At 41.7% G+C, this 13,771-nt stretch overlaps 1 protein-coding gene across 6 annotated transcripts in view; it reads left to right on the top strand.

The window, feature by feature from the left end:
• Positions 1-13,771, top strand: part of RIMBP2 (RIMS binding protein 2) — a 357,320-nt gene that overhangs the window by 228,065 nt on the left and 115,484 nt on the right. For all 6 annotated transcript variants that reach the window (XM_075059902.1, XM_075059901.1, XM_075059900.1 and 3 more), the window contains one exon: positions 10,990-11,112. In XM_075059902.1, the coding sequence (XP_074916003.1) occupies positions 10,990-11,112 (123 nt within the window). The remainder of the gene's footprint in view (positions 1-10,989; positions 11,113-13,771) is intronic.

Here is a 13,771-nt window from a genome sequence, read left to right as displayed (position 1 = left end):
CACTCAGTCTAGCTATAAGCCTCAACTAGAGCAAGATCTGACAAGAAAACCGTGATAAATTGAACCTTTCCCACGAGTGATTAGCTATGGCTTTTGAGGGCCAAGCTGTAGCATCTAGCCATTTGCCCACATTGGGGGGGAACGGGGGAGGTGTTGTGCTGCACTGCTCCAGAAGAAGTGTAAGGAGAGATTGTGCCCAAACAAGGCACAATCCCACTCTGACTGGCTTGGTGCACAGAAAAACTGAGAAACCTGCATTATCCTTTAGGAAAGTTCTCTCTGTTGGCTGCTGTGCCTGGCCTGTACTGTGAGGCAGTTTGAGGCAATCACCTCCTCCCCCAGGGAGGACACCAAGGGAACTGTCCCTGCATTTCCTTGAGTGGAGGGGTTAAAACTGCGAGTGACCGTGCATGGAGCATGTGAGGTGGGAAAAGAGGTACCTTGTGGTTGCACAAGGGATGCTCACAATCTAGTCCTTAAACAAGTTTAGATTGAGCCAAAAAATATTAAGCTAGACTGGATTCTCACATTGGCTTAGAGGGCTCGTCGTGCATATAACATTACTCCTGAGGACGTTCTGTGCCAAAACATTAAGAATTCTGCACCAAAAATATTAAAATTGTGCGTACAATATTTTAAAATTCTGCAAATTTTATTTGTCAGTAAGTGTGGAGGCTCCAGCACAGCATTGGGGAGCACAGGCCCCTGGCTGCACAGAAGTGGAAGATCACTGGGCAGCTCCCCCCACCCCCCCCGCACCTGGACACAGATTCAGCGGTAAGGCTGCACTCAACCCTGACACAGCACAAGGACCGAGCCTGCCCCAGAAACACCCCAGGACCCTGCCCATCTATGCCAGGTGCAGCAGGTGTGGGCAGGCAGGCTCAGCAAGGCAGGATCCAAGTGTGGAGGGCTTAGTGTGGGATGATTCAGGTGTGGGTTGAGAGGGTTCTGTGTGGGGCAATCTGGGTGCGGGTGGCTCAGTGGGGGATCCAGGTGTGGGGGGTTTGTTGGGGGGCTCTAGGTGCAACAGTAATGGGATTCTGCAGGGGGATCTGGGTGAAGGTGCTTGGGGCTCAGCGGGGGGGTTGGTCTGGGTGTGGGGGGATAGAGTTCAGCGGGGGGGTCTGAATGTGGGGGCTTAGTGGGAAGTCCAGATGCTGGGGGTGTGGGGCTCAGTGGAATGAGGATTTAGGTGCATCTGGTTAGGGCTCGATGGGGTGGGGATCTGGGTGCGGGTGGCTCATCAGGGTGGCCCAGGTGCAGGGGGAGGAGGGGGCTGGGCTCTGAGTGTTGGGGACGGGTCTGGGTCTGAGGGGATTTGGATGCATGGGGATTGGGCAGATGGGGGAGCAGCCCCCTGCACACGGATCTCTCCCCCTGCAGCTAAGGAGCAATGGGTGCAGGAAGCAGAGGAGGGGGGAATTTGCAGAGCTTCCTGCAGCCAGGAGGAATCTGGGGGATGGGTCTCACCCAGCCCTGGATGCTGTGCAGGGGAAGAGGAAGTCCTGTCCTCTCCAGCCCAGCTGGGACTAGCAGCTGAGCCCAATGCAGGGTAGGAGCCATCCGCCGGGTCTTCCCCAGTCCTGCCTCCTGCCTCCTGATTTCTCTCTCTGCTGGCTGCCATGGGCCCAGAAAGGTACTGCTGGGGAGGGTCACATGACCCCTTTTGTGTCTTCCCTTTGCTTCCCTATCAGAAAGTCATTTTTCTGTGATGAAGCAAAGAAATCTGTGGGGGACATAAATTCTTCACATGTGCAGTGGCACAGAATTCCCCCAAAAGTAACTCATATCAGAGACGGCAAGAACACTGCAAACATCAAAGATTAATTGGAGTTGGTTGCCTAGCTCACTTAGGCCCCTTTGAAGTGCATATTTCAAATATGTAGGATCAGGACTGAAATTCTGAGCTAAAACTTGTGCTATTTAATCCCTGAGCCAGCTGAGACTGGTTGGTTAAGGTGAAAGGTTGTGACTAGAGGGTGGTATGCATGTACTGTACGACTTCATACATAGCACATGGTCTCCAAACAGAACTGAAATTTTCTGCTCTTCAGAGCAGATTGGAGAGGAATCAAAGTGGTTCCTATATAAATCAGTAGCATAATAATATTTTGGGATGGAAAGAGGCCATATGGCTTATTTAGATCTATCCACCCATCTGTCTAGTGCTTCTCTCTCATGATGTTTTTCTTCTAAATACCTTTCTAGCTTAGTTCGAGCATCATCCTTTCCCCACTGCCGTTGTTCACAGAGCTTGCCAAGTGTACTCTTCACTAGCCACATAAAGATAAGGTCCATTTCCCATGCAGTTTACAGTCTATCTCAGACAAGTGTAGCATGTGCGGCTAATGCAGGGGAGGCTTAAGAACGTACTGAAGAATGTGAGCCCCATTTACCTTTATTGTAGTTGTAGTAAATAGCAATAATAGTAAATTATAGCTACAATGCCCCTCTCTTTGCCCAGGGTACTGAACAACCTTGCAAAAACAAATTTAAAATACAAAGGGTGAAATCCTGGCCCCATTAAAGTTGAGGCAAAACTACCATTGACTTCAATGAGCTCAGATTTCACCAATTGTTTTTGTTTGTTTGTTTCTTAAGATGTATGAAATACAGCTCACTGAAACTCAAGTCGTGCTCTGGGTACCTATCACCTACATTCAAAATGGCAGTATGAATATAAACAAGGGACTTCCCATAAGTAGATCCACCTCAGCACACACTCACCTCAGCTGTGTTAACGAAGGAGGAGAAAAGATGAGCTTTGCAGCATGCCTGAAGGTTAACAAATCTGGGCTCTGGCCAACCAAGAGGGCTTCTCCAGGTATGACCCTCAAGCAGCCCCATCTCCTAGAGGTTAAAGGGGTTCTAGCACCGCTGCTTCTGGCTGTCTGGATTGTGACAGTCTATCAGGCAGAGAGAAACTACATCTCGGTAACCCACACCATTTAGGGCTTTATAGGTTAAAACTAACCCATTAGTCGTATTAGTATTGTAGTGTTTAGGAACTCCAGTCCTGGACCGGACCAAGGCCTCACTGTGCCAGGAACTGTACAAAGAACAAAAAGTAATCCTTGCCCCAAAGAGTTTGCAGTCTGAATTCCACCCATTTCAAAAAGGAAAATTCAAAGATCATCTGTCCCCAAAGACCTTTTTTAAAAAATAAAATAAAGCCAATTGTACATGAAGTGAGTGCCTGAGGAAAAACCGAAATGTGACAGAAGGGATAGATAATAGGGTAACAGCAGTCAAACTAAAAGAGAACAAATTGCTCAGAATAAAACCATTCTAAGCTGTTTTTAAAGTTAAGAGATATGGATTATTTGGCGTTCTACACTTTAGGCCCTGCCATAGCACAGGCACAATTACCTGCAGACTGAAGCACCTGTGGTGAGCTCCTTTAAACCATGGCTAGTGGCCAAGCACAAATACCCATCCAGGAGATCCGTGGAGCAGGTCTCAGACACACCTGGGGCTTTTAAAAGTCTTTAGGGCCCAGTCCTGCAAAACTTCCCATTGACTTCAATGGGAGCAGGAGCAGGCCCTCAAAATACTTGCACTTAGTGCCAGGAAAAGAGCTGTGACATCAGAGGCCAAGATTGAGACCCCTCACCAAACAATGCTATTGTGGCACCAAAGGGTAGATCCTCAGTTGGTGTACGTTGTCAAAGCTCTGTTGACGTACATGGCAATTTACAGCAACTGAGGAGTGATGACAGTTTGGCCGCTGAGCATCTGTCTCTATATTAACTCAGTGGAGCTATGACAATTTATTCGAGTGTGTGTGGTGGTTGGACAATATTATGGAATACAGGGAAAGCTTTCAGCATGTATGGAGCCATTTTCCTAGCACAAGTTCTCGCTCTGCTTTCTGAGTCAGGCTTAGCAATCGGCTCACTTGTAGCTGTGATTAAGAGAGTGAACTTCATTATCAGGATTCTTAATTACAGATGCACAGAGGTGGTTTTACTCTGCTCCTTTCTCAAAGTCTGCAAGGAGATATTTGGTTTTCTAATACAAAAATACTTCATATTCTGTGTGGAATATTTTTGTAGGCCCCCATGAGCATGTCGCCTTCTCAAATTGATAGGGCAAAAATAATTAATTGGAGGGTATAGAGTAAGGAAGTATTTTTAGGAAAAACTGTGAAATAGAAAAATTTAAAGTTTAATGAAAAATAAACTAATGTTAGACAGAAAAATCAACCATGAGGCAGAAGGGTGTGGTAGGTAAGTGGTCTAAGCACAGGGCTGGGACCTAGGAATTCTGAATTCTATCCTTAGCTTTGCTGTGTGGATTTAGGCAAATCATGTAACCTTCTGTGCCTCATTTTCACTGATAAGAGCCAGAGGGATTTGGGAGTATGGATTAGTTTGTCTAGTATTTTTGAAAATGTAAACCTCTACACAACTGCTGCATATTAAAGATAGGAAGAGTTTTAACACTATTAAAGATCAGCCCTCAAAGATAAAGAATACACGTAAAATAAACTCATTGTAGTCACATACAAATAAGAACCATTTTCATTTCTTTTTGTACAGAGTTTATTTTTTAACTCATTAAGACTTAATTTTGAAAAACGGGCACCTAAATTGCCCCAGCAGTTCTGTGGATACAAATGAGGATATATGCATACAACCAAGGCAATTTTGTATGAAAACAGGCCAAGCCTGTAGAGGAACCATTAACTGTTTTGTGCACAGCACAAAGGGTGAAAAATTCATTCCTGTGCAAAGGGCATCACTGAGACTATACAACACTTAAGCCTCCAAAATAAGTCTTAAGTGGTATTTAATTGTGCATAGCTCTTGTGCTGGCCCTTTGCCCCCTAGGGGAGAAGTTCCTTCACTATGGATATATGCAGGTTTTGCATACTGAAAGTGAGTGCGCTTTATGTAGGCTCTGATTTGGTTGCTTGCTGATATGCATATATAAACATGGGGAGTGTATACATTGCATGTTCAGAATATGTTTCTAACATATATATTTTATATAAACAATTATGAACGGAAAATGTAACCTCTTCCTCATATGGGATTATGTTTTCTCAGAGACATTATAGTAGTATGAGAAGTTGGCTGGTTCACTAACATCCAGTATTAAAGCAGAGTATTAGGGTGCTAATCTCTGTAACAGGTAAATTAGTCTGATCTCAGCAGTTGTGGTCTGCCTATGGCGGAGTAAACTGCAGGCCTGCAGAGAGCATTTATCAATGTAATTAAATTGTTTTTGGCACAGAGAGAAATGTTCTTTCACTGCTTGGCTAAATGAGCTCCTTACCAATGAAATAAACTGCAGTATTTTTCTAGTAACTCCATAGTCTTTGGATTTAAGTATTACGAAAAACTGAAGATGTTTCATTAATATTCTAGATTTCATAACCAACCCAAGTGACAGAAGTGTTTGAGTGGTAATATATAGAATGAAAAGCTTTGTGGATGACACACTCATTTGTGTGCATTTAACGCAGAGTCATCACAGAGCAAAATGTTCCCAGTGTTTCTCTCTTGAAATCATCACTGTTTACTATGGATCTGTGTAGGTCAACTGTCTTTGCCACTGGGAGCTTTGATAGATGTGCTCAATCTGTAATTCAATTTCATGCATATCCCATATATTCTTAAACAGACGGCTTGTTGGAGAGATCATTAAAATCACTTTTAGTGCATATTTTGTAAAACAAAAATGAGGGAGTTATAGACTCCTGGAACGCTCTGCTGCTGTTCTGGGTACTGTGTATAAGAAATCATATCACAGTTGTCTGTGTGATTTAATGCAAAATCCTCAGGAGGAGAAAGTCCTGGTCAGAATGTGCTGTGGAAGTACAAAATATTATTATTATTTATGGAGACGTGTTTCCTCTGTTTCTTCCCAAGGTGCAGAATGAAAATATGCAGAGATGTTTGTTTATTAAGTCCTGAACCTCTAAAGGAGCAGGTTTAGATACAGATTATTAGGACTATTTGGATAATCATTGAGCTAAAGTGGTTTTTTGGGGGGGCTTTGAGATCTTTGGATGAAATATTCTCTGTCTGACAGGCAGATAAAACATTTGCAGATTCCACACATCTCCAAGGCACATTGTCAGAAGAACTCTGGGATTCACTGTCTGGTCCCATGGCCCTTTATTTCCCATATGAAAAAAATCCACAGCAGAAACATGCAATGCTCACCAACACTTCAAAGAAAATTTTTAAAAAATCCAGATAACTGTTACTAGTAGACATAAGAAAATTGAAAATCCTTTGGTAAATGGATGTACCATATTACCATGTAATCCCTTGTTAAAATCTAATAGGGATGTTTTTCAGTCACTCTGTAGAATAAGATTTATTATTAAGGAAAATGATAAATTTATGAATATACAAAGTTGCACTCCAACAAATAGGACATTAGGTCTGATGCTTCTCTGTTATTCTGGTATAAATGAATTGTGAGAACAGAATCTGACTTTAGTTTGTATTTTCAAATACAATTATTGTTAGGTGAGAGCTCTTAACTATGATGTAGATATATCATACTAGATATAATTGACTGTGAATAAGCTTCTTGAGAAAATTGTTAGAGTGAAGTATACATACATCTATCTGTCTTCTATATCATATCTCTCTCTCTCTCTCCTGGAGATTGAAACAATAATACCTAGCTCTTATATACTGCTTTTCATCCATAGATCTCAAAGCATTTTACAAAGGAAGTTAGTATCATCTCCATTGTATAGATGGGTAAATGGAGGCACAGGCAGGTGAAGTGACTTGGCCATGGTCATCCACCAAGCCAGTGGCAGTAGAATAGAAGCCGGGCCTCCTGAGTCTTGCTCTAGTGAGTTATCCACTGGGGCACACTAACAGGTTAAACACAGTCTTACTAATTCAAAATGCTGGATTAATTATGACTCCATCTGACGTGTCAGTTTGTCATCAGTAATAGATATGAACCTTATGCTTACCTTGGGGTAGTAGGCTATCGCTAAAGGCTTGTCTATAGACGAAAGCTTTTGGAAAATAAATTAGCATGTGCATTTAAAGTGCAATAACTGTTCCACACTCACAGCCTAATCTACTTCCACCATGGATTATGCTAAACTGCACAAAGACCCTCTTAGCACAGAACAAGAGTGTCCACTTGGGAATTCATGTGGAGTAGCTATTCCACCATGGCTATTCTGGGTTATTTCCCCCGATAGACAAGTCCCACATCTTAAAACCAAAATAAATAGGCCCTAAAATTGCATTTTCTGTACCACTGGGTTACCGTTTCTTTGTCATCTTCTAACTTTACTGCAGGAAGTTCCTATTTTAACAAAACCACGTGTTTCTCAGATATAGTCCTCATATAAATCACCCATATAGGTGAGCAAAGACTAGAATCGAGGTCCTTCTGATCCAAATGCATAGACTTATAACTTTTAACACCCAGCCTAAAGGAGATTTGTCATAGTTGGCAGCATTATCCTTGTCTTTTCTGTGGAGCAGCCACTAGACAACACCATCACAAGCTCAAGACATAAAGCCTATTTTACTATTACTTTCATTTAGTTTTATAAAGGTACTGCAGTTACTTTCTGTGTATCAATAGGAAGCTGTTCTCATCCTTTTAGAAGACCACCCTTAAGATTTAGGGTGCCTTCAGTAATGCTTGCAATCTTAGTTGTGAAACAACACTAAAAGAGTTGCATCATGATGTTTCATGTATGTATGGTGAGAGAGTGCCACCACACTCCTGCCTTCTTGTGGTCCTGCCTCCCACAGTACATATAACCATGTTTCTCACACCCTCCTAATGTCTCCTCTCACTATAATTAGCATGCACAGTTGCTGGCAAGTTACCTTTGTCACCCAGAGTCAGGCCCTTATCTGTGCCTTCCTGAGTACATCACCGTTCCTGTCCCCTTCGTTCCTGATGGACTGCATCTGAAAACATATAGCAGCATGAATAAAATCAAAATAAAGTTGCATAGCCCTAAAGAAATGTGTGTTTCCTTGTGCTTTTCTCTTCCTTTTACCCTTTCTTTATTTCCTTCTCTGACTGTCCTTTCGCTTTCATTCTTTTCCTTTTATATTCATGTCATTTCTGTGTTCTGCTCCTACCTTTTGTTATGTTTCCACTTTTGCTTTCTTTCCTCAGTTCCCTTTCCTATACCATTTCTCCCAGTTCCTATGTAATCTCCCCACTCCCTTTTTCCCCTTTACTTCAGGTCTACCTACAACCTGTCCCAAGTCTTTTTCTTCCTTTGGTGTCTCTTCACGTCCTTCCCACTAAAGACATCCTTTACAAAATCTTCCCTCCCTCCTCTGACACCATTTATCAAGATGTCTCTTCTGTCATGACAACTCCTGCTCATAATACTCTCTTCCCATCATCCCAGGACACTATCTTCTCTTCCTGGACTTACATTCCTATGTTCTCTTTACTCTTCCCCCCATCTCCCAACCCCTTCGATATCGAGCTATACTTTCTCCTTCCCTCCCCCCTCTAATCTCTCTCTTTCTCCCTCTTTTTCTCATGTCAAGATAGTCCCCGATTTTTGGTTCTTTTGTGTGTGTCTTCTTTACCTGCCATATATTTTTAGATGACAGAATTGGGTGCCCCATGTAATGACCTTAGTTTGGTCCTGGTTCAAGCCCAGTATTTTTCAATTATCACAATTAAATAATTATTTTTTTCAGGCTGAACTGTACACCCCTTTTTGGAGCTTGCTCCAAACTTTTGTGCTTCATCCATCGTTAGTAAATTAACTGAGAATCACAGACAATAACACGCTTGCCTGTCCCCACCACGTTATATTTTTACAATGTACATCAAGCAATCTGAGCAGCGAAAGACAATACCAAGTATTCAGGAAGTTAATAACTTCTGAAAATCCATTGTTTAAATGAATATATCTCCTATTGTAAAGAGTTTTTTGAATGGAAAGGGAAAATAAAATATACATGGAGGAAAAAAAATTTCTGAGGTTGATGGTAATTACATTAGTTCTCATGGAAAACAAGATTTGTTCTTTCTCTTTTCCAGCCCATTGCTCTCTAAAAAGCCCTCTGCAAAGACAAATAGCAGGGTTACATTGAATAGTTTAGATTCAATTTGAACCATCGTGAAATTCACGAGTTAACAATCTGGAGCCAGAGGGAAAATGTGGTTTTCCAGGGTTTTTCTGAACAGATATCACCGTAGGAGGTTGTTTAATGTCTTTGGGTTTAAAAAAATGCTGTGTACTAATCAAACAGAAAGAGAACTTGTCCCGTCTATAGCTGTGTTGGAAAGGAGAAACTAACTTTGACCCACAGTCGGAGCCTACACATTTTTTCCCTATAATTATTGCACTGTCTTTCCTTCCCTTACCCAGCCCTGCACTCACTAATCCTGCTTTCACTGTTACATTTCTGATTGTCAACTGGACAAAGAAAACAGATGTTGTCCAGACTGTTATTGAGCTAAAAATGGTGTGGGCTTTGTTTCGTTTACGTCCTTGCGAGCAGCGTTGTGAAGGTGTGTGTTTGTCACGTTTATGTGAACGCTATATATCTTATGTATCTATTAGTAGTGGGTTTGAATTGTTAATGTTCTTTGTGATGTTATGTTCTGAAGATGTCAATTCTTGATGTGATATACTCTGTAATTGTTACATTGCCGGACTCCTCTAGACAGTGTCGGGAGTGAGGGGTCAGGTTCTCACATTTTACATTAGCTGAGGATACGGATCAAAAGCTCAAGGAAGAGAACTGGTCCATGGAATATTGATGGAATAATTTATTTTCTAAATACACAGTGAATGTGTGTAATACATATTACACAGTCTCTATATTTTGTGCAGACTTGAAGGTTCCCAAAATCCTCTATTTTGTGCTGAGTTACTTGCACTGAAAGCCTAAGCTAACTCTGGGGTAAATTAAAAAAGAAATTAAGCCTTATTTACTGAATAACTTAACCTCATGATACTGTCTTATTTGGAAGTAAGACATGCAGCAAAAATTGTGTTTTCCCTTAAAATCTTTGCACATGTGAATATTTCTTTTTCTTTAGAACGGAAAATAATTTGATTAGACATTTTAACTCTGCTCTGTTGCTCATGCTTATTATTGGTTTAGAACAGGCTGACTTGATGAAGTCAAAAGATTAAATCAGAAATGGTATGTCTATGATCTGTTTATACTCACATCTCTGCAGCCTCAGATGAGGAGGAAGAATCATAGGACACTGCTTTTATTTATAGAACACCAGTGTGGTAGACACTTTACAAACACAAGGCTTGATACTGCAGATACTTAAGCATGTGTGTGTCTCTACTCACACCAAAGTGGCCTTATTAAAATCTATGGAAATATCTTCATTAATAAAGTTACTCACATGCACTGATGATTGCAAGACCGGGGCCTCAGAGCTTACAGCTGAGGGTTCTGATCCTGCAAACAGCTGCATTGTCTAAAGCAGCTCCCTACATCTGCCTGGAGTAACACTGTACCAGAAATCTACACTAACAGATCTCTGTGCAGGATTGCAGTCCAGATACGCAACATACAGACAAAAAGGTGAGGGTGGAGTGAAGTGTAACAAAACTATTTGATCTGAGTTATTTTCATCTATTTTGCGTATTTACTGGTATATGTTTTAGCCTTTTCCTTTTAGTTTTTTAACTTATGCCCAATTAAATTTTGATTGTCAGATTGTGTGGAACCGTACCAAATGAGAGTGGGTGTGTGCATGTGTGTATTTGCACGCACATGATATACTCACATGATTTCCTTCTTGTGCTGTTTCTTTTTTTCACTCAAGTTTAACCCCTTACCTGATTTCAATTTTTGCTTTTGTTTCTTATCTCTTATTTTCTGCTTTATATTTTTTCCTGTCCCCATTTGATGGCTTTAGGCAGCATTGCGCAAGCGAATGGTGTTCATTTCAGATGTGCTCTTCTTTTGGTAAACTGTCTATATTGAGAGTACTTTACCTCTCACTCTTCCTTTTTATTTTACTTTTTTATATTTTTAGGTGAAATCAGACTATGTTCAGCTTAGAGAAACCCTCACCATAGTGACCAAAGAACGAGATTTGGCTGTGAAGGAGAAACACCAGCTCCAAGCCAAGCTGGAGAACTTAGAGCAGGTCCTAAAGGTAACCCGGTGTCTAATAACATTGCCTATATTCTTCGTTTCAAATGTAAGAGGCTGTAATAGAAAGCTAAAAGAAATATGCTTTCTCTGATGATTCTGTTGCCTGTATAGCATCCCAATTAAGCAAAACACTTATGGGAATGCAATGATGATGATTACTTCAAGCACAAGTAAGTCCATTCCTATGCAGCAAAACGCTTAAGCATGCGATTGAAGTCACTGGAACTTGAACATGTCCTTAAGTGCTGTGCACAACAAACACAAAATAAGTCGTGCTTAAGTGTTTTGCTAAATAGGGGCCTTCCTGATTTTTAGATAAAGATGACTTTTATTACTGGGTTTTTCCCCCTGATAGTCTTGGAATAAAATGAAATAATGAAGATGCCACTTTGAGGGAGTCATCAGACTAAAAGAGAGGGGATATAAAATAACTTATAGCTGCATTTAGGATTTTATAAATTGCTGTTCAAGTGATTTGAGCACATAGTTACTGAATGGGAATCAAGTTGATATGAGGAGGAAAGTATTAAAACCAGCTGTGTGGGTGAAGGATTGACGTGCTTTACTTTTGGGGTTGGCCATGGCATAGAGATTGTCATGGGGTCAAATCTTGTCCATGTGGGTAGTGATAAAAAGTCACTGCCAGCTGAATGCTGTTTCTAACCTGGTGATCTAAGCTAGTGGGTGTCAGTCCAGTTGCTTATGGACAGGTGTCCACAACACACCAGATAAAGCCCACTGCCACATTTGGATCTAATTCCATGACTGCTGGAAATCTTACAAGAGTGATCAAGGACTGAGAGAGCCACAGAGACTAGTATATCCTCTCACCGCAGATGTGATCCCTCTAGATTGAGACTGAATTGTTGTGGAAGAAGCTTACACAGCCGGTGTCCATGTTCCAGCTGTTTTGTAGAGACACAGAGGTTTTCAGTTTGCAGAGTCATCAGTTTGGCACTTCCTTTTAAACATTAACAAATTCTCTTTATTTTAATCACACATTTAATCCTTTCAGTCTGGGATTTTATAGTATGCTAAGGGCACTATCATACTTCTGCATAGATGGTGATTGTATAATAGTATGTGCAGCGTTGCTTCCATTAAATAATTCAATCAACACGTAATTTTATTTTCCACTAGTGGCTGCATCCTGTAGGAACGCAGATACAGTAACTCTTCGCTTAACGTTGTCGTTATGTTCCTGAAAAATGCTACTTTAAGCTAAATGATGTTAAGCAAATCCAGTTTTCCCATAAGAATTAATGTAAATGCAGGGGTTAGGTTCCAGGGAATTTTTTTTCACCAGACTAAAAGCTATATATGTATATACACACACACACACCCCATACAAGGTTTAAACAAACAATTTAATACTGTACACAGCAATGATGGTTGTGAAGCTTGGTGGAGGTGGTGAAGTTAGAGGGTGGGATATTTCCAGGGAATGCCATACTGCTGAATGATGAACTAGCATTCGGCTGAGCCCTCAAGGGTTAACAAACTGTTATTAATGTAGTCTTACACTCTACAAGGCAGCATGAATGGAGGAAGGGGAGACAGCATGGCAGACAAAGACACACACCTTGTGTGTGGGAGAGAGAGAGAGATGTACATTGCCCCTATAAGTACAGAGACACCTTTCTATGTGCATTGCCTTTAAAAAGACCAGGAAGTTGAGACAGCAGCTGCGGCCAGTGTACTTAGCCCTGTCCCCACCCTGCTCTATATGGAGAAGGGGTAAGCGGGGGGCAGGAGTAGGGGGGAGGAGGACATCCCAACATTAGCCCCGCTTTCCCCCCAACTCCCTCCGCACAGCAAGCAGGAAGCTCCCAGGAGCAGCTCCAAGGCAGAGGGCAGAAGCACCACATGGCAGTGGAGGGAGGGACAGCTGAACTGCCGGCAATTGATAGCCTGCTGGGCGGCTGCTGCCCAGGGAACTTAAGGGAGTGGGGAGCTGATAGGGGGGCTGCCGGTCCACCCTGGTTCCAAGCCACCACCAGCTAGCTGCAACGGGCTGCTCTTCCTGCAAGCAGTGGACAGAGCAGGCGGCTGCCAAAAAGCATTATAAGGGAGCATTGTGCAGCTTTAAACGGTCATGTTCCCTAATTGATCAGCAGCGTAACAACAAAACAACGTTAATCGGGATGACTTTAAGTCAGGAGTTATTGTAGTAGTAGTCCATTTCTGCTGTGTTAGGATTTGTCAATATTTGCATCCTGTCACACTGTAGCTTTTAAAGCATGTATATATGTATTCTGATTCACTAAAGGCAGAATTCTGTTGAATGTTCTCCATAGGTGGTTTATTTTGGTATTTCTTTAATAGACTCAGATGGTAGGGCCAAATTGTATTTTGTCAGAATCTGGCTATTCGTGTTCATTGTAAATTGAGTTGTGAATCTTTATATATCCTTTTCTCTATTCTTATATTGTTCACCTCTCACAGCATTGTAATTTGCATCTGTGTAACGCAATGTGAATTATGGCTGTACTGAAGACGCAAGAGTCTTAATTAGGAGCTCCCAGTTTTTTCTCAAGATGGAGACCAACAAACCACGGTGTTGTCTTCACTGGGCTTTTTCTTAAATTTCCCCCCAGTTATTGTTTATTTCTTTTATGGAAAGGCTAGGAGCTCCAGTCAAGGCTTGGGGCCTTATTGTG

This window comes from Chelonoidis abingdonii, chromosome 22, assembly GCF_003597395.2.
Source record: "Chelonoidis abingdonii isolate Lonesome George chromosome 22, CheloAbing_2.0, whole genome shotgun sequence".
Taxonomy (NCBI): Eukaryota; Metazoa; Chordata; order Testudines; family Testudinidae; genus Chelonoidis; species Chelonoidis abingdonii.
Note: the sequence above shows the minus strand (reverse complement) of the source record. Positions and strands in the feature narration are given on the sequence as shown.